The sequence below is a fragment of the Acinonyx jubatus genome, chromosome B4, assembly GCF_027475565.1.
Source record: "Acinonyx jubatus isolate Ajub_Pintada_27869175 chromosome B4, VMU_Ajub_asm_v1.0, whole genome shotgun sequence".
Lineage (NCBI taxonomy): Eukaryota > Metazoa > Chordata > Mammalia > Carnivora > Felidae > Acinonyx > Acinonyx jubatus.
Genome location: NC_069387.1, coordinates 131,860,614 through 131,887,366, shown reverse-complemented (window position 1 = coordinate 131,887,366; position 26,753 = coordinate 131,860,614). Strand labels below are relative to the sequence as shown.

Below are 26,753 nucleotides of genomic sequence, written 5' to 3'. Positions count from 1 at the left end.
AGACATTGAATCAGATCAATGTGTGCTAAGACAAAGATGTGATGGCAAGAAGTGAAACAAGGTCAGGTATCTGTCTCACACAGTTTATTTAACAATAGGTAATAAGAAATCAAATTTAACAGTCTATACAGTGATCCAAAGTTCATATTTATAAGTAATCAACTTTAATTGCATGATTTACAACAGTTGAGGGTTTTTGCTTTCTATTTTCAAGTTTTACAGAAAGTGTGTGTGTGTGTGTGTGTGTGTGTGTGTGTGTGTATGTGTGTATGGGGGGTGGGGGCAGGGTAAGGAGGAAGAAAGCAAGCAAAGAAGAAACCCCAGGGATATTTTGCATGTTAAAATCATCCCGCTGGAATCGTTTCTTACCCTCTTTTTAATTTTTTCCTTTGTTAGATGTAAAAATAACGAAAAAAATTCTTTCAAGAAACAGAACCACAATATATAATACATCAATTTGGCAGCTGCCCCTGTATATTTTGAAAAAGTCATTTTTCTCTCTACATGTACAAATTATTTTAATACTTGAAGTTTTTACGCTCAGACTTACGGAATAGAAAATTTTCTGGAGCACAAAAGTTGACTTGAGGGGAGGAAAGGAGTTTTTTTTTTGTTTTGTTTTGTTTTTTTTTACATTTTTAAAAGAATGAACATCTTTGCACCCAGAGAAAAAAAATTGGTATTTTAATATATATTTATATATATTTATATATATATAGAATGTAATTTTAAAGTAACATTAACCCCTTTTGTCCTCTGGTTTTAGAAATGTTCTAACTCTTCCATAAAGTGAGGAAAATAGGGAAAAATGTCAACCATCTGCACCAGTAAATAATAACTATTAATATTACATATTTTCATTAATTTAAAAAAAATAATAAAACCTATTGGAGGTGCAAGGCAGGAGCATATGGTTGGCTTCACGGACCTCAGCCTCCTCCCAGTGCACACTTGAACCACACACACAAGGGGGGAAAAAAAGGCTGGTGGGAAACCAGCCATAACAAAAATATATTCTTTGTATTCTATCATCCCTCAGGTTCATCTCGCATGTTTGCTTTAAACCACAAACAGCTACTGCACAGTTCTTATGTGTTCCACGGAAAATTGTCTTTTAGGCTAAGAAAGATTCAAAAAAATTGTTTTCAGTACAAAAAGTCTTGTTAAGAGAAAATAATTTTTTTGCTCCCAAAATACTACAAGGTGTCTCTAGTGTATGTCTAGTGTACTCTGTGAGAGGTTTGAATTCAAGTCTGAGTTATCGGTGCTGAGTCCCAGGTCCGTGGCGCTTGCACCATGGAGGTTTGCCATGCCTGGATTGCTAGCGAGCTGAGAAAGCATTGAACTCTGGTCCGGGCTGGCAAAATGCCCTTGTTCCATGGGGTTGGCCTGGGCAGCTACCAGTCCAGGATGTGGAGAACTGGTCTGTGGGGACACGTGGTGTGGAGAAGGCTGAGGCTGCATCCTCGGGGAAGGGCTGGAGTGGGGGGGCTGGGACTGTGGCCGTGGCGAAGGGACAGGCTGGGGTGAACGCACTTGATTGGAGAGAGAAGAAGGGATCTGCTGGCCTTGGAGGTGTGGGGACTGAGCCTGGTTTGGGAGCATGTGCTGTTGGGGGCTCATGGGGTTGGGCTGAGCGGGGGACCCCATCTGTTGCTGGAGGAGTCGCTGCTGATATGCCTGCAGACTGGCTCCTGCCTCGGCTCCCAAGGCCTGGGGGAGCTGGCCCATCGGTCCCATGTTCCCTTGTTGCATCTGTTGCATGTGATGCTGCATCCGCTGCTGCTGCTGCTGCTGCTGCTGCGGTGGGGGGTAGCCAACTCCCTGGGGTTGCTGGAACTGGTTGTGGTTGGCCATTCCAGGGCCGATTCCGGGCCCGGCTCCCTGCTGCTGCTGCTGCATCATCTGCTGCCGTCTCAAGAGGTCTCGGAACTGTGAAGGCATGGCGTTGTGATTCATGTTCATCTGCTGAGCCTGGGGGCTCATCCCTCCCATGGGTGGCTGGAGTTGCTGCTGCGGTGGCTGCTGCTGCGGCAGGCCGGCCCTCTGGACGCCTGCCTGCATGGGGTTCATGTTCGGCATGGCCGGATTAGAGTGGACGCCCTGCTGGCCCGGCATGGTAGGTGGCTGCAGCCCCGGCTGGCCCTGGGGCATGCCAGGCTGCCCGGGGAGGGGCTGTTGGTTAGAGTTGGCATACTTGGCAGCCCGCTGCTTGATGAACGCGGCCAACAGCTGGGGGTTGGCGTGAAGGATACTAAGCACCTGTTGCTGCTGTAGGGGAGAGCTGGGAGACCTGAGAGTCCGCAAAAGGTTTTGTAAGGCTTGTTGAGACACAGTGCCTGGTTTGAGAGGGCTCACGCCTACCTGGCCCAGTCCCGGTTGGGGAGCCATATTCAAGGGCTGACCGTGCTGGGCCACTGACATCATGGCCGGCCTTGGCATCCCGGGCTGTAGTTGCTGGGGTTGAGGCAAGCCTCCTTGGGCCCACGGCGGCTGTTGCTGCATGCCCGTGGGTCCCATCCCTGGCTCCAAATGCCCACTGGGACCTCTGGCCATGGGGGGTGGGTTCATACCCATGGGGGCCATCGGAGTCATCTGGGGCATCTGGTGCTGGATTGGCCTCTGAAAAATTTGCACGTGGGCCATCTGGCGCTGCGTTTCAGCCGCCCTCTGAATCTGCATTGCCATTTCCACTGCCGCAGGTGGGGGCCCCGGAAGGGGTGGCTGAGCAGTCTGAGGGGGGGTCGGAGGGGTCACCTGGCCCGCCGCCTTACCCTGGGAGACAGGGCCAGGAGCCTGAGTCCTAGGCAAGTAGGGTGGCATGCTGTTGGGAGGGGTAGGCTGGGGCTGAGAGGGGGGCTGGGGTTGGGGCGTCTGCGGGGTGGTGGGCTGCTGGCCGGTGGGCGTGGTGGGCGTGGCGGGAGTCGGGGAGGGCAGGCCTTGTTGCTGCCCCACCACGCCGGTCCGCTGCATGCTGGCCATCCTCCTGCGGAGCATCTGGGCCTGCTGCAGCCGGTGCTGCAGCTGCTGCTGCCGGAGCTTTTGCTTGATGTTGAGGCAGAAGGGCACCGGGCACTTGTTCTCCTGGCAGTGCTTGGCATGGTAGCAGCACAGGGCAATGAGCTGCTTGCAGATGGGGCAGCCTCCATTGGTTTTCCGCTTGCAGCCCTTGGTGTGCTGCACAACCCGCTTCATCTTCTGGCAGGACGGCAGCGAGCAGTTGGCGTTGCGGCACTGGCAGGCGTGCACCAGGGACTGGATGCAGCGCTGGATGCTCAGGCGGCGAGAGTCTCCTGGGCTCTGGGTGGCCGCGGCCTGCTGGCTGTTGCTCTCGTCATCTAGGCCGAGACCTAGTTTCTCCATTTTGTGGTCATGGTTTTTAGTGTTATAGCAGGTGATACACAAATCGTAATCCTGGGGGAGAAACAGGCACAGTCAACTCTCCAAGATTTAAGTCATTCAGAAACATTGCATGTATTCTGCTGGGGTCCCAAAGGCCCCTTTGAGAAAGACTCTTCAGCTCTACCATGAAAATCTGAGAAGCAGGCCCGTCCCACTCTGCGCTACTTTTCACCCCTGGCACCGAGCGCAGACCTGTGTGACATCTGTAGGCACTGCCTCTCAGGAACCCAGAACACCCCAGCACCCTCTGCTCCCCACCCCTGGGGCCTACCTCGCACACGGTGCAGTGCCAGCGCGTCTCCACGTGGTGCTTGCACTCGTTGCACGTGTAGACAAAGCGGTCCTGGCTCTGGGTGTGCAGCTCCACCAGCATACACATGGTGGACCACTGGGCTCTGCGCAGTGAAGAGAACTCCAGGTGCTTGTCCCTTGCGAGGGTGAGGAAGGCATCCCGCCCATCCATCAGATCGCAGGGGATGAGGGGGTCAGGGTCAACAATGGGAGGCAGGGAGTTGGCGGCAGGGCCGGCGATGAGACGGATCACAAAGAAGACCTGTGAAGCAGACAACCTCAGTCTGACTCTGGAACAAGAGCGCTGCGTGGCACCAGGCCAATGGCCGCAAACAGGTGAGTCGAGCTGAATGCCCGTGAGGCCGGGGCCACTGGAAGAGCTTACAATCACACAAGGTCCCACGATATAGCCCTTGCTTTCTCCTGCTCACAAGCCTCTCGTCTCTTCTCTGAGAACGACTACAATGGGCCTGAAATCGACAGCTTGTTACCTTCTCGTTAATAATCCCTTCAAAACAAGAAGGGTCTGGGGCAAGCACAGTGCACGGACAGTTCACATTTTGCCCCAAAGTGGTCTACTCTAAGACCGAATCCATGGTTGGACCTGAATCAAGAGGGAACAAGTCAGACAAATCCAAATTGAGGGACATCCTACGAAACACTTTTTGGCCTTGACTTACAACAAACGGCCATGTTATGAAACAAAAGAAAGCCAGGAACCGAGACGTGGCAGCTCAACCTGACACACAATCCTTAACTGGAGCGGAAGGGCCAGACATTAGATGGTGGCACTGGGGGAAGTCTCCTGAGTGTGAAGCCACAGTGTGGTTAAGCAAAGGAGGTCTTCTTCCTTAGCTTGAATGGGATAAAGAAAAGATGTAGCAAAACACGAACAATTGGTGAATCTCAGCGAGGGCTATGGCAGGGGGTCCACTATGCAACTCTCCGCAAGTTTGAAATGTTAAAAAGTTGGTGGGGATGGTAAAGAAAAAACAAAACAAAACAAAACAAAACCTTCTTAGCTCTTGCTGCAGAAACAGCAAAAGTTTTGTTCATTAAATTCTGAAAGGACCCAATCACCATGAACTACTATAACCATTAGTGTAAAGGCTGCAACGGGAAGCTGATATTGTAGGTCTATTTTACATTAACTAGTCTCTAAATGTGAAACCTTATTACACTGAAAAATGTACCTTTAAGAGATCAGGACCTTGTGAGCAACTGTGGTACTGGACACTATATTCTACCAGTTTCCCAGAGACCAGCGAACTGGCAGTAACACTTGTAATATACTTGGGCAGCAGTGTTTGCATAAAACAAGAGCCTTAAGACACATTTCCAGAAAAAGAACATACAGCAAGAGAGCACACTTAGTAGAGACACATCTCAAACAGATGCCAAAAGTTAAAAGCATCAAAGAACCTTGACGTGTGCTAGACCTTGTAATATTGTGGCTCAAAGAAAGCATTCAAAGCGAGGAAGAGCATTTTGAAAATGTGACGCACAGGAAAGCATTGAATCTAACAAGTGGGGAATGCCTGTAATAAATCACTCAAAACAGAGGCAAATAAAACCATCTGGTGACTCCCTTGGAAATCTTTACTATGGCCAACCTTCCAGTAACATGATTACTTCCATTGTTATGTTACCCTCCAGCTAAGACAACAAACCCAAGTTGACGACCTCAGACTCTAATTCCCACTATTTACATCTTCAGAGTAAATAAAATCATAGACTACATCCACAACTTAAGTCAAACGTATTACAATGTACTCTAAGGGTACTTCCCAACTATTCTGTTGTGACACAAAATATTGCTTGAAATAGTAACTATTAATGGTTGAGAATATCAAATGAGGCACCCACTAGAACTCAGAAGTCCTGATGGTTACAAACAGAGTTGGACAGGGGGGTGCCTGGGTGGCTCAGTTGGTTAAGTGTCCGACTTCAGCTCAGGTCATGATCTCATAGTTCCTGAGTCTGAGTCCTATGTCGGGCTCTCTGCTGTCATCACAGAGCCCACTTCAGATCCTCTGTCTCCACCCTCTCTTTGCCCCTCTCCCACTCATGCTCTCTCTCAAAAACAAACAAACGAACAAAAAAACCCCAGACAGGCTATGCTTATGCTTTTAATGTATGAGGCACGATCCAAAGCCATCAAGATTTCTAACACAGCTGCAAATCAAAGCATCCGTATCACTTCCTGTTCTTACCTCCTATTCTAGCTAGCCTCTTTTCTTCCTTCTTACTCCTCGGATGATTTCTTTCTTCTGAATTTCAAATGGTCTGTTGTGCTCGTGTTTAATGCCAACCATGGTAGGCAGTGTTTCAGAACCCCTGCCCTGCTTTTCCTCCCAAAATGGCCACCCCTTACCTCTTTGTGTTTTTCCATTGTGGCATACAGCTTCTGCGAGAGGTCGTTGGACACATTGGGCATGCCTGGCTTCTTCTTGTTGCCCCTACTGAGGCTGCTCTTGTTTTTGCTGGTTTTCTTATTATTTTTCTTTTTAGCATTTTTGCTGTCTCCCTTTGTCACCTGCAGGTTAACAGAGAGGACAAGAAAATGTTAACATTTTTGTTAAGAAGTGATTTGAATAATACTAATGGTAGAAGGATCCTCCTTTTCTTTGACACTAGAGATTCTAATCTTATGCCTTCTGCCAACTTTTACACGTATCCTATTTTTTAAGCTGTTACTTACGGTGAACTAAAGTTTACTAAAGTTTTTGTACTAATTTTCTCCCAGTGAAGAATCCCTACACTAAGATCCCTCAATAAGGCAATGGCAGTCTTAGCTTTTTGACAAGAGCCTCACAGTTTGTGGAGACTCCTAAGATCTATCCATCCTATTCCAGAATTGAGGACAGGGAACAAGGAGTAGCAGTGTGGGATACTGAAGAATACACTGGAAGCAGGGAGCCAAACACCTTGGTTTCATTTCCTTCCACTCACATTCTAGAATTTTATGAGTCTACTGTAAAAAATAAAACAACAGCTTGAAAAGACAACTCAAACTACAAGGCTATGAAGAGTTCAACAGGCTACTTAAAGGGTGACTTTAGTAGTTTGGACTCAACGAAGACCATTCTAGCTACGCTATGGAGAAATAACTGACCAGGAAAATCTCAGATGGTCCTCTGACAAAAGCCAGGTTGTGTATGGATGACTGGCAAACTCTGGCCCAGGCCTATTTTCATATGGCTAAGAACGGTATGTACATGTATAAAGTAGTGTTAAAAAAAAAAAAAAGCCCCAAATATTCACGATCAGGATCTTTACAGGAAGTACTTTGCCACCCCCTGTTCTATATAGGTGATTCTTCTATCCGTTTTTCAGGGTTTCCTTCCTTCTGTTTTCCATTACCAGAAATCCAAAGTTCCATTTTAAAAGCGGGGGGAGGGCAACATCTGATGTTAAAAAGGTTTAAAACCATGGAAAGAGAACATTAGTAACTTATCTAAGCCCATTATTTCTTGACCAATTTAAGGAGCTCTTTCAGACCTGAGAGCTTTAGACCTAGTCAAAACTTGAAGCCCGCTCCTGATTACCCATGAGAATCAAGGCAGAAGCTGGAAAGAAAATGCAAAGCCCTTACATCTGTGCTTTCGTTGCTGGTGTTTTCTTCTCTCTTTCTCTCTTCCTCCTCCTGTTCCAGTTCTTTAATGCTCTCTTCCAGAACATTGGGCCAGAAATCACCCTCAAAGTAAGGCAACTCCTTTGCACTTGTTAATCGATCTTCAGTAGCTTGTTTAAAAATATCCTGTGAAAATACCCAGGTACAAATAGTTTTTTTTAAAAAAAGCATTTACCATACAAAAACAGTCATAGCTAATGGACACAAGAAACATGAAAGATTAAAATGTCATCTGAAAGAAAGGTGGCAGAGATTTTATACCTAAGCCCCATGGCCCGAGGAGACATTCAGTCATAAATAATGAAAAATCATGGTCTGCAGTCAGTATTTCTGGTTTTGTCTTTCCTCTTTGCCTGTGAGGACAGGGAGATTACCTGCCTTTATACAAAGTAGGAAATTATCCTGCTAGGACCAATGGCAGAGGCAGAGGCATCATCAATCACACTGTGGCCTTTACTACTCCTGATAACACAAGACACTGTAATGTGAGGAATGCCTGCCTTATACCCATCCCCCACCTCCTGAGAAATGTGTTCAAAACAACCTAAACTACAAATACTGGAAACTGCATGGCTACAGACCCGCTCTCTATGCTGCTCGGGAAACAACCAGTTGGTGCTTTTCTCCCCAGGAGTTAACAACAGATAAGAAACTTATCTGTTCAAGTTCTTATCGTGAGATGCTCTCTAATCATGAATGGCTAAAATACATTTCTCGTCACATCTTTAAAAGAGATTTGTTGATCTAAGTCTCTTTTAAAACAGTTTTTCTTGCTTTGAAAAAGGGAGAACAAACAGAAGATTTTTGTTAAGATAGTCAAATGACAGAATACAGAGCAGCAGGATTAGTAAATTTCCAGTTCTGTCATCGCCCCTCACTCCTCCTGACCTTGTAGTCATGGACGATTCGCTCAGACACGGCCTTGTCAAGCATCTTTTTATACCACTCCTGCAGTCGCTTGGGCTTCGGTATCTTCTGGTCAGGAGGATGGCAATGGAAGATATAGTCATCTCCCTCGCTCGGGGGACATGCCCAAATATGCCCTGTTGTATATCTATCAACACAAATAGACGGAATATTCAAGAGAAAAATTTATCATCCATTCCAGAAAGAATGCTACAAGATGGAGTCAGTACAGAAACCAATGATTTTTTTTTTTTTTACAAGATAATACAAAAGTATACAATTTAGCATCAGACCAAAATTCTTAGGCCAGAACCAGGCATAACCCTGGATCTAAAAATCCCCAAAAAAAAGACCCCCAAAAAGCTGCATTTGAAGACCCAAAAACTACAATGCAAAGGAATATGGGTCCATTCCAACAAGACAGCTAAACGAGATGCAAAATGTTGAGTAATAACTTGCAAGGTGCAGTGGTGAATATTCTTAAGCACACATACATATACTTGAAGGTAAGGAACCAGTCTGATATATGTATCTCCCGACCTTAGTCTGTTTTTGGTTCTGAAACCCAGGTTTCAGAGATCAACTGCCGTTTTAAGATTCTGGCCTTAAGTAACAATCAACCTTCCAATCAAACTGTACCCAACAGCTTAACTGAACTAAATAAAACCAATCTGGGACAAGTACAACTAGGGTCAAAATATCCCTTACTGTCAGACTGGCAGCACTGAGAAAAGGGGCCAAAAAGTCACATATCTGTACGTTTTAACTTAGGTCTTACCACAACAACACAGTGATTAGTTTAAAGCCTAGTTAGTTTAAGCTAATTGCTTTTAAAAAATAGCATTTATCAGGGTGCCTGGGTGGCTGAGTTGGTTAAGTGTCTGACTTTGGCTGAGATCAGGATCTTGCGGATTTTGAGCTCTACCCCGCATCAGGCTTTGTGCTGTAAGTGCGAAGCCTGCATCGGATCCTCTGTCTCCCTCTCTTTTTGCCCCTTCGCTGTTCACGCACTCTCAAAAATAAATGATCAAAAAAACCCCACAAAAAACCAAAAAAAACCACAGAAAAGTAAAAATAGTATTGATCAATATTCTTACCCTAATTTCTTGACGTATTCTAAATATCCAATTAGAATTTCATGATACACTGCGGTCCTCAAGCATTTAGGACGGAAGAAATGAACACTGTCGAGGTATGATATGTAAACTCTCCTATACGAAGTGGGGAGAAAGAAACCAAGTCAAGAAACCAACTCCTTATGTGACTTGTGACATTATATTTTCTCTCTTCTGGGTTTTTTTTTTTTTTACCTCATTTGTAATGCACATCACGTAGTCACAGATAAATGACTAGACTGTGAACACTTCAGGGGAGTTTCATGAGCCTATGGCTCTATTCTAATCTCAGTGCCCAGTAGAGCCTGAAGCAGAGTATATGAATCAGTATTTATGGATCCAAATGTATTCTGGCAGTGTTCTTATTCTGGCCTTTATACTATTTTGGAAACAAGAAATTCAAAACCATATCCTAACTTTTTTTGTGTGACATTCTTTCATATACCTCTCAGGCAAGGTACTTGTTAACACAATCTAGATTTAAGCCCACAGCTTCCCACTTCTGATTTGAGGCTGTTGTTCATATCCCCTTCCTGATATACTAAAGCCACAGAAGAGTGTTACTGAGCAGTGAGAATCCACATTTCCATTTCCAAACCAAGTACATCAGTTTCTTGCCCATGATGCTTTTTGCCTATTAAACTTCAAACTCCCATTTAAATTGGAAGGCAGATGTTTAATTCCTACCTCTGGTTGGGCGGAGGGCAGTCAGAGCCATACTCTTGAACGTGCATGCCAAAGAAACATAAGTCAACACCATCTATCTCTTCAAAGGCAAAGAGGGCTTTGGTTCGGTATGGAAAGGATTCTGCCATCTCTCCACTATCTACAAACCTACACAATTCAGATTAGAGGGAAAAACCACAACACCTCATTCAGATCAGAATCATCAGCAGTGACTGTATAAGCATTTGCAGAACCATAGGAGAAGAAAAGGGAACATTACTAGATACCTTGCTTTCATGCCTGGTTTGACTTCCACAGTTTTGTCAGAAGCATGAACTACCCGAACAGTGACCTCTCCTGACTCAGGGTGATTTTGTCGCCTAAGAAAGTCATTCACACGATTCTCCAGAAAGGTGCCAAGCCTGGTAGATGGCAACCCTAGGAATGGAGAAGTGAAAAGTTCAGTTGTAACCACAGTGCAAATTTATTTCTATCAAGTCTTAGACTCCAATATCAAATATCCTTTCTGTTTTGGTATAAATAGGATAAACTTTTATTAAAAGCTAGCAATGTGGGGGTTCCTGGGTGGCCTGGTCGGTTAAGTGTCCGACTTTGGCTCAGGTCATGATCTCATGGTTCATGACTTCGAGCCCTGTGTCAGGCTCAGTGCTGACAGCTCAGAGCCTGGAGCCTGCTTCAGATTCTGTGTCTCCCCTGCTCTCTCAAAAATAAACATTACAAAAATTAAAACAAAAAACAATGTGGTCAATACTTGAAAACAATTTTTAAAAAAATATGGACTATTCCACAAATTTGTGTACCAGCCTTGCACAGGAGCAATGCAAATCTTTATATCATTCCAATTTTAGCATAGTTTTGTATAGGTGAGGCAGGCATGGTAGCCAATACTTAAAAAAAAAAAAATTTTTTTTTTTAAATGTTTATTTTTTGAGAGAGAGCGAGTGAGCGAGAGTGCACGCATGAGTGGGGGAGGAGTAGAGAGAGAGGGAGACACAGAATCCGAAACAGGCTCCAGGTTCTGAGCTGTCAGCACAGAGCCCAATACGGGGCTGGAACTCACAAACTGCGAGATCATGACCTGAGCCGAAGCCGGACGCTCAATGGACTGAGCCACCCAGGCGCCCTGGTAGCCAATACTTTTTAAATGTTCTCCTCTAACCTTTTAGTTGGGAAAATTTCCAATCTCAGATGTTAAAACAAAGAACATCCATATGCACTTTCCCTTGACTGTAGTAATATTTAAAAATAACAATGGCTGGGTATTAGGAAAAACCTTGCAGGAGTAAAAGCAACCTGTAGGTCAGCAAAAATTTGCAAAGGCATCTACAAAATTAAACCAAATACTATCGCGAGATAATACCAGCTGTATGATACAATCTTTGACTACCACTCCCCCAAATCCCCAATCAAGATTATAAAAGAAGCCCCAACTAACGGTATGGATAAAACTGAGGTAATGACTCATGGGATGGCAACTCTGGACAAATATTTCCACATGTGGCCCCTGTTAAGAAATGCCCCAAAATGAAGAAATGTAGGAAAAAGAAAAACATGTATCCAGCGCACCTGGGTAGCTCAGTCAGTTGAACATCCGAATCTTGATTTTGGCTCAGGTCACGATCTCACGTTTTGTGGGATTGAGCCCTGTGTCAGATTCTCTCTCTCCCTTTCTGTCTGCCCCCTTACCCCCAGAGGTCTCCCTCCCTCCAAGAAACATTAACAAACAAACAAGAAAACCACATATCCTCCACATGTACAATTTTTTCCCTTAAGTCTAATAAATTTCTCTAATGTTTATTTAAACATTTAAATAACGTTTATTGGGGGGCCTGGGTGGCTCAGTCGGTTAAGCAGCCGATTTCAGCTCAGGTATGATCTCTTGGTCCGTGAGTTCGAGCCCCACATCGGGCTCTGTGCTGACAGCTCAGAGCCTGGAGCCTGTTTCAGATTCTGTGTCTCCCTCTCTCTGACCCTCCTCTGTTCATGCTCTCTCCCTGTCTCAAAAAGAAATAAAACGTTAAAAAATTTTTTTTAAGTAATGTTTATTATTATCATGTGCACTATCAGCACAGAGTCTGATGCAGGGCTTGAATTCACAAACCATGAGATCATGACCTGATCCGAAGTCAGAAGCTTAACTGACTGAGCCATCCAGGAGCCCCAGGTCTAATGAATTTTACACCACAAAGTACATTTACTATTTACCTTTAGGTAGATTATAGAAAAAATTTTGGGTTTTGGTTCTGACTTTGCTTAATTAAATATTTTAAATAAGGTTGAAGGAAGAAAATTCATTTTGGATGGTTTATTCTTTCTTTCCTTCCTTCCTATGTATCTATGTTCTATCTATCTATCTATCTATCTATCTATCTATCTATCTATCTATCTATAAGTTCTTTATCTATCTACCTACCTACCTACCTACCTACCTATCTTTAAGTTATCTCTATACCCAACAAGGGGCTTGAACTCATGACCAGAGATCAAGAGTCACATGCTCTTCCAACTGAACCAGCCAGGTGCCCCTTGGATGGTTATTTTTAACTATGCTTCAGTGAAGTATTGCCAAGATTTACTTGTAAGAATGAAACTTACTTTTAGCAGAAAATTTATTCTCTTTCCTGGTTCGTGCAGATTTCTTTAAACAGCCATCGCAGACAAATCTAAAACGTAAACCAGAACTTTGCTTACACAGCTTAGAGAAACACTTAAAGTAACATATGCCACAAAATTTACCATATATATGTACCAAGTTAAATCCAAAAGACAACCTAAGAAAAATATTTCTAAATATTTAACGAGTTAATCTAATATACAAAGAGCATTATGAAGAAATCACTAAAAGAAAAAAAAAGTATAAAAAACCATAATTGAAAAACATGCAAAAAACCATGAAAAAATGTTAAGCATATAAACATATAAGCATATAAACTGGTTGACATGTGACAAGATGATGGACTACAGATGAAAACAAGAATTTGTTTGGCCAATCACATTGGCAAAAATCCAAATGCCTACTGGCAGGAATGTAAATAAGTACACTTTGAGAGGAGTACCAGTAGATTTATTTATATGTATCTATATATCTCTATCTACGCTATCTATGCAGGGCTTGAACTCATAACCCTGAGATCAAGAGTCAGACATTTAACAGACTGAGCCACCCAGGAGCCCCAGTACCAACAGATTTAGAAGGTACACTCTTTGTCCGAATTATTTAAGGATGTGTGCGTAAGGAGAATTTCTTACAAAAACCTGAGAACATACAAGCGTTCATTAACCAGGTGACTGACCTTAAATCGCAAGAAGCACTGCAAGTCTCTCAACTATTCCTACCTACTCTGTAATTAAGGAGAACAGGAAAAAGGCATATCTAAAGACAAGCCATATACACGTCAAAAGACTGTGATTTTCCCTGTGTGTTACTTTTGAGAAATGTGTAGATTAGCTGCCTCTTTTCTGTGACCTCCAAACCAGCATCAACAAAGCGTAGAGCAGTGCAGACATCCCATCTTTAAGTTTTTATTATTCATTTAAGTAATCTCTATCCCAATATAGGGCTTGAACTTGTGACCCTGAAATCAAGAGTCACATGCTCTTCTGACTGAGCCAGCCAGGCACCCCTAGATCTCATCTGAATAAGTCACTTCATGCATAGACACTCCCACCCTTGGAACAGAGCTGGGATCAACTCCCATTCCTGGAGAGTAAAAGGAGACCCAGAGTAGCAGACAAGTGTCAGAATGGACAAAAATCCACTCATTGCTGACAAAGTCTTCGATAATATGAAGCTTGAGTAAATACATGGAGAATATTCAGAAACAGAACATGGGGCTAAAGAATAGCTTGTTTATTAAAGTCTGTACCTAGTCATTTTTATTAAACTCTGTCTTCACTGGACAATAGCCATGAAACTTACTGTCCAACCCCCAAAACATCAAATCCTAACCAGCATCACCATTTAGCGTATCATTTACAGCATGACATTTTCTCAGAGGTAACAACAGAGCTGCCCCATCGACACCCTCCAGATCTTCTCATTTTTCTACTGTTGCCAGTATAAGTAGCGTTCAAAACCTGGCAACTTTAATTGCTTCTAACACACCCCTTTGCTAGTTTTCAGGTGCTAGAGATTTCTTATCTCCACTGATTTTTCAAAAACATTTATTTTTGATATAAATTCTTTACAAGAGAACTTTAAAAACCAACAGAGTAAAATATCTGTATTTGGATTAAAGCAATGCATGCAAATTAAAAGACCTATATTTTTGGATTCTAGCTTACTAAATGTTTTAAAAGTGAATTTTAATTATCTCTTCCCATTCCCACTGCAAAACCAAAAACTTGCTAAAATGCACAATGAAAAGTAACTCTAGAAAAAATACTGCCATCTCACCCAGATGGCCAAATGATTTCATGATGAAGGACACAGATCTGATGCATCTTTCTTCCACACTCTGTACATTCAACAAACCTGAAAATGAAAAGCCAAAAAGTCAAGATGAAATCCAAAACTTTAACCAAATCAAAATTTCCCAACATTTCCCTTGATTTCTGAACAATTCAAAAGATAGCCAAACATCACATTCAAAGAAATGAATTAATAGCTATTTTTTAAAAAAGGTTTTTAGTTTTTAAAAGCTCTTTAATATTAACAGGCAGAACAAATTCAAAAGCAATTAAGTTAAGCTACCAAATGGGAAAATTTTTTTAATTGTTTAGATTTTATTTTTAAGTAATCTCTACACCTAACATGGGGCTCAAACTCACAACCCTGGGATCAAGAGTTGCACGCTCTACCGACTGAGCCAGCCCGGTGCCCCTGAATGTGACCATTTTAAATGGACTGTGGGTAGACAGTAATAAGTGAAAGCTCACTGCTGCTTTTTTAAACTTCCAAAGAAGTCCGACACCATCCTACCCATTTTAGGCGTGCCCAGAGTACTGGCACAGTTCAGTGCTCTGAATGGCCTCGCTACAAAGTAGGGGAGCATGAAGACGTTTGAAAATGCACCAGGAAACAGGGACAGAACACAGGACACCGAGCAGAGGTGTGTTGTGGCTTCACATGGGCCCATAAAGCACCAAACTATCAGTTGGATTTAGTGAAATCTAAACGAATATGGACTATAAAGCAAACTTCCACCTTTCTACCATCTATGCTGCACGTATGCTATGTACAGGTATCCTCAGGATACAGAACCATCTCACTGCCTCTGCAAACCAAGAGAACGAAGGAAGAAGGAACACCAAAGTGTACTGATTATTCAAGGGAAATTACTTACAGTTCAGGATCCAGTGTGTCATTTTTTCTCTTGGAAAATTGTTCTTTATTTATTGTACTAAGGAGAAAAGAGGGACACAATGAGCAAAAGTGATATGGAGAGAGGAGCAGTCTGACCACTATTCTAACCAAAGGAACAAATCTTGTAAACGAATTATACTTCTAAGAAAATACTGAGAATATCATTAAACAGGTACGTTCTTGGCTCCCACAAAACGTACAATAACATAAAGGAATGCCTTTGTTTTTAGAAAGGAATTTATAGTAAATCTATTTCCCCTTATAGGAAATGGAGAACCCAGGAACTCAACAACTGGAAACATGAGTCTGTTCTTTTCTTTCTGGAGAATTTTAATATATATTAAATATTATAACTTATTTATATATATGTAATTTTATATTTATGTGTATGCATATATATGTACTCATTTATTTTGAGAACAAGCGAGGAGGGGAGGGGCAGAAAGAGAGGGGCAGAGGGAGAGAGAGAGAGAGAGACATGGAGGGAGGGAGAGGAAGAGGGAGAGAGAGAGAGGGAGAGGGGGACAGAGAGAGAGTGAAAATCCTAAGCAGGCTCCGCACCATCAGCGCAGAGCCTGACACGGGGCTTGAACTCATGAACTGGGATTATCATGACCTGAGCCGAAATCAAGAGTTGGATGCTTAACTGACTGAGCCACCCAGGCACCCCTCTTCTTTTCCTTTTTAAATCTTGTCTACTACTCTTAACATCAGGTGTTTGTACCTTTTTTTTTTTTTTCTTTTTTAAAGATTTTATTTTTAAGTAATCTCTACACCCAATGTGGGCTTGAATTCACAACACTGAGATCAGGAGTCACATAACTCCACTGACTGAGCCAGCCAGGTGCCCCTAGTATTTGTATCATTTAATAGTTGAATGTTCCTAGACTGAGCTATGAAAGATGGTGTATATGGAAGAAGCTAAACCACTAAAATTAATACTCTAGTCAAACAACTTTTTATATAAATAAAAAAAGCCTCAATATTAAGAATACCTATTTCAGGTTATTTACAGTTACCCAGAAAGGGTAATTTTAAAGGGTAAAAATTCTTCATTTTATAGTATTTAAGACTTTCACATGGCCTCCTATCCTGAAATCTAGCATACCACACAACTCCTAGCCTCACAAATACAGACGCTAACAGTCTTATTCCTTCTCCACCTAGAATAAACTTCAGGAGGCCCAACTGTGACTACTGCGACTCCCCTTCACAAAAATGAGGACATCTCCACCTTCAAACCGTTTCCTACTGGTTATGGTTCTAGACATTATTCTCTAAATGACCGAAGGCACTGCAACTCAAAGTGTGTTCTAAAGACCAGCAGCGCAGAAAGACCCAGAAGCTTGTCAACAATGCAGCCTCTCAGGCCCACTACAGACCTGCAGAATCGGATGGGGGTTTCTATAGTCTTCAGTGTAAGAGATGCACTGTCCTAAGGTTTAGGACATGTGGGAAGTCACTCAACTGTACCGGTAAGGCTGCCTTCCTTTCCACATCAGGGAAACCTAGTTAAGAGCTGTCAGCCTAATTCAATTCACCCAAGGGTCAGAAAATTTCCTTAAGGCTAGACTCTACCACATCATATTTCAATAGTAACTGAAGGAAAAGTGCAACGTTAAGACTTAATTTGGAAAAGCGAACCAGTTTTTCCTCAGAAGCCCTATATTAACTAGTAATATAACAATTCCTCACTTTTTGGAATGTTCTGAACCGCTTCTGATTATAGGTTAAACCAGGAAAGAAGGAACCCAAGAATATTAAAAGCACACTAACTACATCTTAGCAATCAGAAGAACTATTAACTAATTTAGCCTACATCTGAAATTTGTCCTGGAATTTAGCAAGAGCTTGTGAGACTGCAAACACCCAACCAGTCTCTCTCTTCTAGGTCACTCTAATAAATGGCTATGTGATGAAGGCTGTAAGGTAGTTATTTGTTCAATTCCCGCAAACTTAAAACCGTTAATAATAAAGTTCTCTTGCACTACAGTCTTCCAGTTTTTAGGCAAAAAGCTCATTGTTTCCTTATAAAGAGAGATCGAAATGACCATCCAGTGTTGATATATTTCCTAGATTAGGGTTGACAGAACTTTCTGCTGTGACGGAAATGTTCTCTATCTGTGCTGACCAACATGGCAGCCACTAACCACAAATGTCTGTTTAGCACTTGCAGCGTGAGTATAATGTTTTATTTCCTTTTCATTAATTTGTATTTAAATAGCAAACTGGCTAACGGCTACTACACAGGCCGTGTAACTCAAGACCACTTAAAAAAGCTTTAGCATCAGCACCTGACAACACACCAAGACAGCACTTCCCAAAATAATGCAGTTACTTACGTTTGAGGCTGGGAAGGGTCATCCCCCAAAGAAACGCTCTCCCCTTGGATTTCATTGAAACACTTCTCACAGAAATGATACCTGTCGGCAAGAAGGCCATACTGGGGTGAACTGTTCCGTTCACACAACACAGCCCAAGCCAAGCAACGAAGCCACCAATCACAGCAGGCCAAGGAGGGGGACGGGAGCAGAGAGCAGGTCATCAACGGCGACAAGGACATTCAATGATGCAGATTTATGGGCCCCACAGTTTGGGTTTTTTTGTTTTTGTTTTTTTGTTTTTGTTTTTTTTTGTTTTTTTTGCAATCAAAGCCAAGTGCAGACAACGACAAGCATGAGGGAGAAAAAAAAAACACAAAACAAACGAAGAAATGAGGGATTGCAGGACAACAAAAAACATAAAAGCAAGACAAGACAACACAAAGCAGAAAGCCAAGGCAAAGCACAGATTAGCATTAAATATCTCAAATGGGATCACAAGCAGCAAATGATTACAGCAAATAAAACAAAAAAGTATCACTTACACAGACCTACATTCTTTCATTTTAGTAATTAATGCTATTTGATGCAAATAATCAAAAAGGGGAAGGATAAACATACTGGAGAGAGAAGAATTGCTAATCTATTACTGAAACACAGCAATCACACACTTCTCCCCATTTCCAATAACAGCAAAATAAATAACAAAAAATGCACTACGAATACAAGACCAGGAAGCAATTACCTAAAAACAACCCTGGGTTGAAAAAAACCCACAAAATTTCTTTTTGCTTCCCAAGGAAGGCATATAAATTTAAAAAATTCTCTATTTTTCAATGAAAAATCTGCACAAGTGCTTAAATATGGATCGTAGCCATCAACTGACATAGCTTAAAAGGCAAGAAAGAAAGGCAGTGGTGTGTGCAGGCACATGATGACATGTTCTGGATACAAAGATTACAAACGCTGTAGATTCATGTTAAAAAATCCAAACTGGTATAAATGTCAAGACTGCAGCATGAGAAGAACTTCATGCCAGTTGTTAACTTGTTTTTTTAAAATGCAAGTGCTTTTAACAACTTGAGGGTTTTCCCCAGGTATTAAGAGTGAAAAACTGGATTCTAATGATTACAACAAACCATTAGGAGAGCGCACCTTTTTGTCATCAAAACAAAAAGTTCAAGCGACTTTTTCAAAGCTGGAAATGCATCTGTAGCACACAAGTTCCGCAAAAACCACCACCATGAGCTTGGTTTTATTAAAAGATATTAACTGCCCAGCCTTGTTATTACCGTTTCAGAGCCCCAAGTAAACATTCTGTGCATGTTATATTGTAGGCTAATTAATGAATCTAGGAGACAGATCTTAGTTAAAATAGATTACTGAATGCCATCTTTGGGATTACAGCCATTGTTTGGGCAGGAGAAGATAAAGCAGGGGCACCTAATTTATTACAACTCTACCATCCACTGTCATATGCAAGTCTTTTTTTAAGTAAGTCTGGTACAGACCTATTTTTGGAGGTACTCCTTTTTATATGGTTAACCCGGGCAAAGCAGAAACTCTGAAATCCTGTTTTCAAATGCTCTGAGAAGAACAATTTATGGAGAGGCTGCACACAAAAATGAAACATATCCCAAATGATACAGCTGGCTAACAAACTTTTGGTTAAAAGTTTGTGGATAGTTTTTGGGAAAGGTGATAGCAGCAGTTTCATGGACAAGAAAACACTAATTCGTTCACAAATTTTCTCAGTTTGCCTCAGGCTGTGGTAAGCTGTGAACAGAAATGGGAAAGAGATGCGGGGGCCACGATGTAATCCCATCTATGCCACCAACTCTTTGAGCTGTTTAACCTCCCAAGGCTTTGAGTTCCTGCCTTATAAAAAATAAGGGGCCAGATAACTGACAGAAGGCTACTTCCTGCTAGAAAACTACACTAATCCTGCAAAAAAGGCAGAATGCTAGGACCAGAACTTGTGCTGTACAGCTGTTTTCAAGCAAGGTACACATGACCATGAATGTATGTGTGCTGGTCCATCCGCATGCAGTCCCTGGACACACGGATACACGGACCATGGTCCACACATAGTTGAGCTTACCTGTTCTGGTAACTGTAGTAAGTGGCATCACGAGGGATTGTGCATAACTGTTTGCCATAGCAACAGAGTGTCTGTGGAGAGAACTCCAACTGCAACAGAAACCATTTGTTAAATAGTACACACACCTGCAAGACAAGCTAGAATATTTACACTGGCAAATCAGAAACAAAAGTCAGTGAATTCTTAGTTCTCGTTTATGCAGTTAACGAGCGATTTCAGTTTCCAAGGCAATACACAGAACCACAACCATTCTAGTTGACTATACTATAGCAGTCCCACTGATCCACAGGCAGAGACCATTAGTAGATGCCTAAGATTGTGGACCGCACCAAACCCTATACATACTGTGGTTTTCCCTATACGTACGTAACTATGACAGAGTTAACTTACAAATTAGGCACAGTGAGAGATTAATAACTAGTAATAAAATAGAACAATTACAATAGCATACTGTAATAAAAGTTACGTGATTGTGGGCTCTCTCAATATCTTACTGCACTGTACCCACCCTTCTTGTGATGACAGAAGATATAATGCCTAGGTGATGAGATGAAGGGACATGAACGATGGAGGCACTGTGATGTAGCATAAACGATATTGACCTTTTGACAATACGTCAGAAGATGAATCTCTGCTTCTGGACCATGGTTGACTGAGATGGCGGGAAGTGAAACCACAGGTAAGGAGAGACTACGGTACAGTATTATGTCACCACTCCGAGGTAGGCTTAGCAGTCATATCCTTCAGCCACTTAGCAAAAAAACTCAATGGGACAAGAGGAGCTACATGTGAACTGGTGTGCAACAAAACAACAGTACGTGCCAGGCACTGTGCACCCATAGATAAGTAAGATCCAAAGCCCTATTATGAGTTTACAATCTGATGATTCAGGATTCTATTAGTCAAGTTTTCAATAATTCTTACCATGCAAAAATTTCTTACCTTTCTGCCACAACAATATCCAAGGCTTTGCATTACTGGGTCAATTTCTTGTTCAAAGACCTCAGACAGCTTGGAGCAGTATTTGTACACCCGTGATGTTTTCCGATTATACAACCAGGCATTGTTGAACATAAGCCAAATGTCATCCACATACTGCCAGGGCTCCTGATACTGTCCAGTGTCTAACTTCCTCTTGATGGTGGAAAGATCCATGGGGCTTTTCACAATATCAAAGTAATCCTAGAAGGGTAAGTGACACCAAGCAACGTTACCCCAAAGTCTCAGTACATTTAAGGTAGCTGGTGTTTCTTCCTATAATCATTAATTTTCCAGAAAAGTTAAGTTGCTGTCCTGACTATATGTCCAAGGAATTAAGTTGATACCTATCACTTCTTTAAATTATTAGGCTACAGAGATATGAAGCAACTCAGAGGGCAGAAATAACAAGAGTCACTACATAAACTTTTCAGACAGCAGGCTGATGATCTACTAAAACAACTCCAGATACTTTACCACAGTGTATGTGTGATCCATTGAAACACCAAGAAGTAAAACAGCCTTAACATTTTAGTATTAAAAGGGGCCTACTCTTGAGAAAAGTAAGCCCAGTGAACTTCAGTGATCTAAGGCCTCAAAAATATAGGGAAAAAGAAGTTCCTAATGAATTTTGTCCCTGTAAGCACTCCACTGCCTTATCCAATACCACTGACAAGCCTCAAATGAAGTGTGCCAGCGGTCTGGTGTGCAAAGGCAATTTTAAAAACAGAGGAAGTTAATTTGGGTCCATCTTTTCTACCAGAGCTACTGCTACTCAGGTGATAAAAATAAATAAGCCTACGGCCCAGTAATCACGATCCTAGGTATATACCCCAAAGAAACAAAAACATATACCACACAAAAATTTTATACATGAATGTTCATTCACAGCAGCACGATCCTCAATAGCCCAAAAGTGTAAACAACTAAAATGTCCATCAACTAATGAATGGGTAACAAAAATGTGGCATAGCCGTACAATGGAGTATTGCTGAGCCATAAAAAGGAATCAAGTACTGGTTCGTGCTACGTTATGAATGAACCCTGAAAGAAGTCAGTCACAAAGAAACACATACTATATAATTCCATTTAATGAAACATCCAGAATAAACAAATCCATAGAGACAGAAGTAGACTAGTGGTTGGATGGGGGAGGAAATGGGCATGAGGGCTCATGGACACAGGGATTCTTTTTTGGGGTGATGAAAATGATCCCAAATTGACCGTGGTGATGGCTGCACAAATCTGTCAATACACAAAAATCAATGAATTGTACAGTTTGAGTGTCTTGAATAGTATGTGAATTATAGCTGAATAAAGCTGTTAACAAATTTAAAAAAAAAAAAAAAAAATCAAAACTACCACCACAGGGGCACCTGGGTAGCTCAGTTGGTTAAGCATCTGAGTCTTGATTTCGGTTCAGGTCACGATCTCAGTCAGGGGATCAAGCATGGCACAGCACTGGGGTCCATGCTGGGCACGGAGCCTGCTTAAGATTCTCTCCCCCACTTTCCCTCTGCTCCTCCTCAACTCACCTGCATGAGCACTAAAAAAAAAAAAAAAAGAAAGAAAAAAAAAAATACCACCACATACTTACAGGGATTCCTAGAAGTTGAGGGTCCACAGGTTGACGAAAGGGAAGGGATTCTGGATCCTGTCGGTAAAGTGCCTCCAATGTTGGCATCAGTGCCTGTCGTAACTCTTCTGGTTTAAAAACTTAAGAGCACAATTGAAATTAGTTATCAATTAAGTAAAAGAAAAAGAAAACGCTCAAGCTGAAGCTATTAAAACAAATCTCAAGAGCCACAAAACACAAAACTGCCTGTACCGTCTCCACGGAAATACCACTTACAGCACACTTCCTATTTCTAATTTTTGGTCCACATCAGGTAGCGCCTTTAAATGGTGTCAGGCAGACACCATGTCTAGTCAGCTTTAAATACCCTGAACAGCTCAGCTACTTTTTCGATCAGAAATTCAGTTAAAATAGTCTTGACCAAGTAGAAACAGCATCCTAAGCATTCCAGAAATTTATGAAGACACTGGTCAAAAAAAATTCCAAAATATACTAGTGATGGCGGGGGAGAGGGGGGTGTGCTGTCGAAGAAGAACAGAAAGAGGTCCTCACTCATGAGAAGAGTATATAACGAGTCAGAAGACCTGACACTGTCTCACCACTAAAGGAATCAGGACCCCTGGTGGGAAGAGTCCCTCATTAAACTGCTTGATGTTTTAGAGCTTAGGAGGAATACATATATTTATTATCTTAATAACAAATGGTAGGTTCAAGTCTAAACAAAGAGAGAACTAAATTATTATTGCCCAAACAACAGACTCAACTGATCAAATTTCATTCCAGTGTACTTGGGTATGTTTCTAAAGTCAGGAAAGATTTGCTGGTGTGTCCCAAATGGAATTAATTTAAGCTATTATTTAAGAAGCTACTCGTTAAGGGTCCAGGTTTGAGCTTTAAAACACTCTGAGCAGAGGCTTTGTTATTTCTTCTGTTTACAAAATAATTTTATCTTCAAGATAGCTTATTTGTTAGTACTTTAGATATTTTTCACTTCATAGTGGGGCAGCCATGAAAAAAATTAAACAGATGGGAGAGGATTCTTTGTTTCTCATATCTGGTTGTGTTCAAAAGAACAAAGTTGAACAAACTTGTGAAATTAGCTGTTTTAAAGACAGATTCCTAACAGTGAGATTGGGTTTCTTGCAGCCTACCTTAAAATACACCTTGATCATATAAACCTTATTTAAATCCAAGTAAATTTTTAACCCTAACATTTTAAGCTGCATTGTATTAATGGAACACTTTTATATACAGCATCTTTAGGAGCCAGCAGATTCCTCCCTTGAAAGAAGCCTTACCTGTGCCATAGAGGGTGTCACTAGAGCCCTAAGAAGTCCTAGTCCCAAAGTTGGTAAATCAATTTCTGTGGGAATTAAACAGAGTTTAACACTCTGTACTAAGCTGAGCTGCTTGCTCGGTTTGACTCATTAATATTTAGGAGCTGGCTGGGAGCAGACTGAAATTGGTCTGCCTGGGTTCACTTAACCAGCTGAGTGAGCTGGGGCAAGCTACTTAACCTTGCCCAGCCTCAGGTTTTCAGTAACTGCCCAGAGTTGTTGTAAAGTTAGTAGATGGGAGAGTACAGGTGTGTGGCATGGTACCTGGTGCATACAGTAGGCTGACAATACGTAGTACTATTTATTATCGCTGCTACTGTTTCTTGCATTTTAGTCAAGGGTACGTAACAATTTCTTCCTCTGAAGAAAAGACAATTTTGAGAGGTCGTTAAGCACCCAACCCTGGAGAAATGAAGGGTGTGACTGACCCAGTGACTGCAGGAAGCAAATATACCTACCACAGGAAAGACAAAGTCTTCTCCAACACCAGTAACAACACAGAGACCAGGCCAAAAGGGCTCCAAGCTTAATGAAATCACATCAAAGTCAATTTCTGAGACCAAGAACCCAACCTCATCTATTCAAAGTTTGTGTTTTTTTCCCTGCCTCCAGGAACAGAGAGCCTAAGAGACCTACTCTTCTTCTTTGACTGTCCCGGGGCTGGAGATGACTGGGTAGCCGAAGTACTCGGCTGGTCTTCCTCTTCTTTTGTTTCAGTTTTTAACTCCGTGCCTCTCTCCTCTGTTTCTGTAGGTTCCATTTTACAGTCTTCTGCTTTAGTCTGAAAGACAAGGTGAAATTTTTATTATTCTAAAGACTTGTCACCAGGAAGCAGTAAGATCACCGTCCTATTTACTCTCTCCTGTGGACAAATGCCTTTCTCATGTGGAAATCATGAAATGAGACCTAATTACCAGAATACTTTCCTGTAACAGGTTTAGTGGGGTTCCTAGACAGAGGTCCTACCCAAGTAACAGCAGCCATTGCCCTACCCTCACCTCTGGGATGTCCTCCGGCTGAGTATCTGCTGGTTCTGGTTGATCCACTTCCATCTTAGCCTCCATTTTCACTTCCTGTGAAGGCTGCTTCTCAGGAATGGTCTGAGAATTCACTTCTGTGCTGCTAGTAGATGGAGGGTTTGATACCTGCCCTTCAATACTCACAGCTGGCTGGGAAAGCTGGACAGAAAAGAGGGGGAGAAAACACAAAAGTTTGCCATGTATACAACCAGAATTCAAGCTCCGCATCAGGATGGTATGATTAACCACCTATTTTGAGGCTAGTATCATTCTATTCGTTTATGGTGCTTTCGTGTACTCGGCGTATTTCACTCCCTTGAAGTAAACTGTGCTTAAGAACAAGAGACTGAGGACTTGCAAAGGCCGACTGGCTGCTGTACCTAAGAGAGCCTGCACTGGCTGTCATTCTGTGGCAGTGTGGGAGGGATGGGGTCGTAGAGCTGACTGCCTCCGAAGAGCTCACGTTTACAGAGAAGTAGAAAGAAAAGAAGGATGACTGGCTATTTTGTTTTGTTTTGAACTTATCAGCAGGAAAAGCTGCAAATGTACAGAAGAAGTAGAATAAAATGAACTCCCACACTCACCACGTTTTAATGGGATAACTGGTAATTTCTTTATCCTAAGTCTTCCAATAAGAAACCTCATACCGAGTAGTTAGTATTTTCAGGAACTACCTGAATCAAAAGCTCCCTTTGTGCACTCTGCCGTTCCTCACCTATCAGAGGCTGGGATGAACCAGTTGCTTACTTATGGTGTTTTATGAAGTAGCTGTGACTCATGGGACTTCTTGGCTTACTAACAGGACAGAAACTAAAATATTAAGTATCAGTTAACAAGTAGCAAGTTCTACGCCCTGACACAGAGAATTGGTAACGATGTAGCTATTAGATGTGAACTTGCATTTCTGCTACATACATAATGAGCCTCTCACAAGAAAGTTACAGACTGTTTCAGACCCATACTTTCTCATTTTAGGTCATGATTTTCTAACCCTGGCTCGGACCACAGACGTTCATAGATCCATGGTTTTGTTCGTTTGCTCTCAAATATTACAGGTCAGACTGTCTGAAAAAAGATTCTTTAAAATATATAAAATTTATGTGGTGTGCTAAACACACTATGGATTCTTTCTGCTTGCCACCCCACTTACATGCCTGTAAGCCTTGGAGTATAAGACAAAACACACCATGGTCAACATCAGACCTAAACAAAACCTTTGAGCTCCCTCCATGCTAGGTACTACAATGGCAAGAACAGGAAGGAAAAGTCCCTAACTACAGAGAGATTCTGGTCTAACTGGGGAGACGGCACAATACAGAATACAAACCGCACCTAAATAATCTAACACTAGGGTACAGTTAGAAGGATTCTGCCAAAACACATGTCTCTGCTTACTGGAGTCGCAGGCTGCGGAGGCAGCAGCGGTGCCGTTGGGGTGGGAACAGATGCTGCTGTACTCTGCTGTGAGAGAGGCTGCTGCTGCGGCTGGTCGGCGGAAGGGGCAGCAGGAAGTGAAGGTTGAACTTGGGGAGGGAGTTGCGTTGGTGGCGGTGTAGGTGTCTGCCTTGCAGGTGGATGGAGAGCTTGGGTCTGTGGCCCAGGCGGCATGGCTGGAGGTGTAGGAACAGGGGCTGGAATTGCTGTTGCTGGTGGCTGCTGAGCCCCTATGCTTGGGGGAGTGTGGTGAGGCGTGGGGGTGCGACTAGGTACTGGAGAGGGTGAATTCTGATGCAGAGCTGATTGAGGGAGAGGGGGACAGTGAATGTGGCTCCCTTGAGACCCTGGAGGCATTATAGGAGAATTCACAGGGCAGGAAGAACTGGACATCTGTGCCTGTTAAATGAGAAACAGAACAACATGACGACTCAGAACACAATGCAAGAAGTAATTACATAGGCAGCCTATATGCAACATGCTTCCACTTCAAAATATGTCAAAAATCTTGTTACTAGGGGCATGTCTTCAGATAATCCAACCAATGTAGTATTTAATTAAGTAGGCTTCAAAAAAACCCACCAGAATGGCCACAGCCACTGTAGAGGCACGGGACAGTTGAGTCCACAGTATTTTCTGCCTGGCTC

General features: G+C 42.4%; 1 protein-coding gene, 1 long non-coding RNA gene and 1 pseudogene across 7 annotated transcripts in view; 1 reads left to right on the top strand and 2 right to left on the bottom strand.

Annotated features, from left to right (window-relative positions):
• LOC106979954 (uncharacterized) overlaps positions 1–20,790 on the top strand; it is a 75,310-nt gene extending 54,520 nt beyond the window's left edge. For 5 of the 6 annotated variants that reach the window (XR_008300538.1, XR_008300542.1, XR_008300540.1 and 2 more), the window contains 2 exons: positions 16,508–16,815; positions 17,070–20,790. This is a non-coding gene — a long non-coding RNA (uncharacterized LOC106979954). The remainder of the gene's footprint in view (positions 1–16,507; positions 16,816–17,069) is intronic. The other variant, XR_008300541.1, reaches the window with a different exon arrangement.
• The window catches only part of EP300 (E1A binding protein p300), an 82,174-nt gene continuing 55,490 nt past the window's right edge, over positions 70–26,753 (bottom strand). Inside the window, exons 14-31 of the mRNA XM_015077886.3 lie at positions 26,068–26,505; positions 24,652–24,831; positions 24,290–24,434; positions 22,338–22,456; positions 20,705–20,944; positions 19,763–19,851; positions 17,683–17,763; positions 15,321–15,377; positions 14,432–14,509; positions 12,631–12,698; positions 10,302–10,452; positions 10,036–10,182; positions 9,331–9,444; positions 8,216–8,381; positions 7,289–7,453; positions 6,068–6,229; positions 3,674–3,955; positions 70–3,414 (exon numbers count right to left, since the gene is read on the bottom strand). Coding sequence (XP_014933372.2) covers positions 1,210–3,414; positions 3,674–3,955; positions 6,068–6,229; positions 7,289–7,453; positions 8,216–8,381; positions 9,331–9,444; positions 10,036–10,182; positions 10,302–10,452; positions 12,631–12,698; positions 14,432–14,509; positions 15,321–15,377; positions 17,683–17,763; positions 19,763–19,851; positions 20,705–20,944; positions 22,338–22,456; positions 24,290–24,434; positions 24,652–24,831; positions 26,068–26,505 — 4,887 coding nt within the window. The 3' untranslated portion in view covers positions 70–1,209. The remainder of the gene's footprint in view (positions 3,415–3,673; positions 3,956–6,067; positions 6,230–7,288; positions 7,454–8,215; positions 8,382–9,330; positions 9,445–10,035; positions 10,183–10,301; positions 10,453–12,630; positions 12,699–14,431; positions 14,510–15,320; positions 15,378–17,682; positions 17,764–19,762; positions 19,852–20,704; positions 20,945–22,337; positions 22,457–24,289; positions 24,435–24,651; positions 24,832–26,067; positions 26,506–26,753) is intronic.
• Positions 10,804–10,898, bottom strand: LOC113602905 (uncharacterized; annotated as a pseudogene).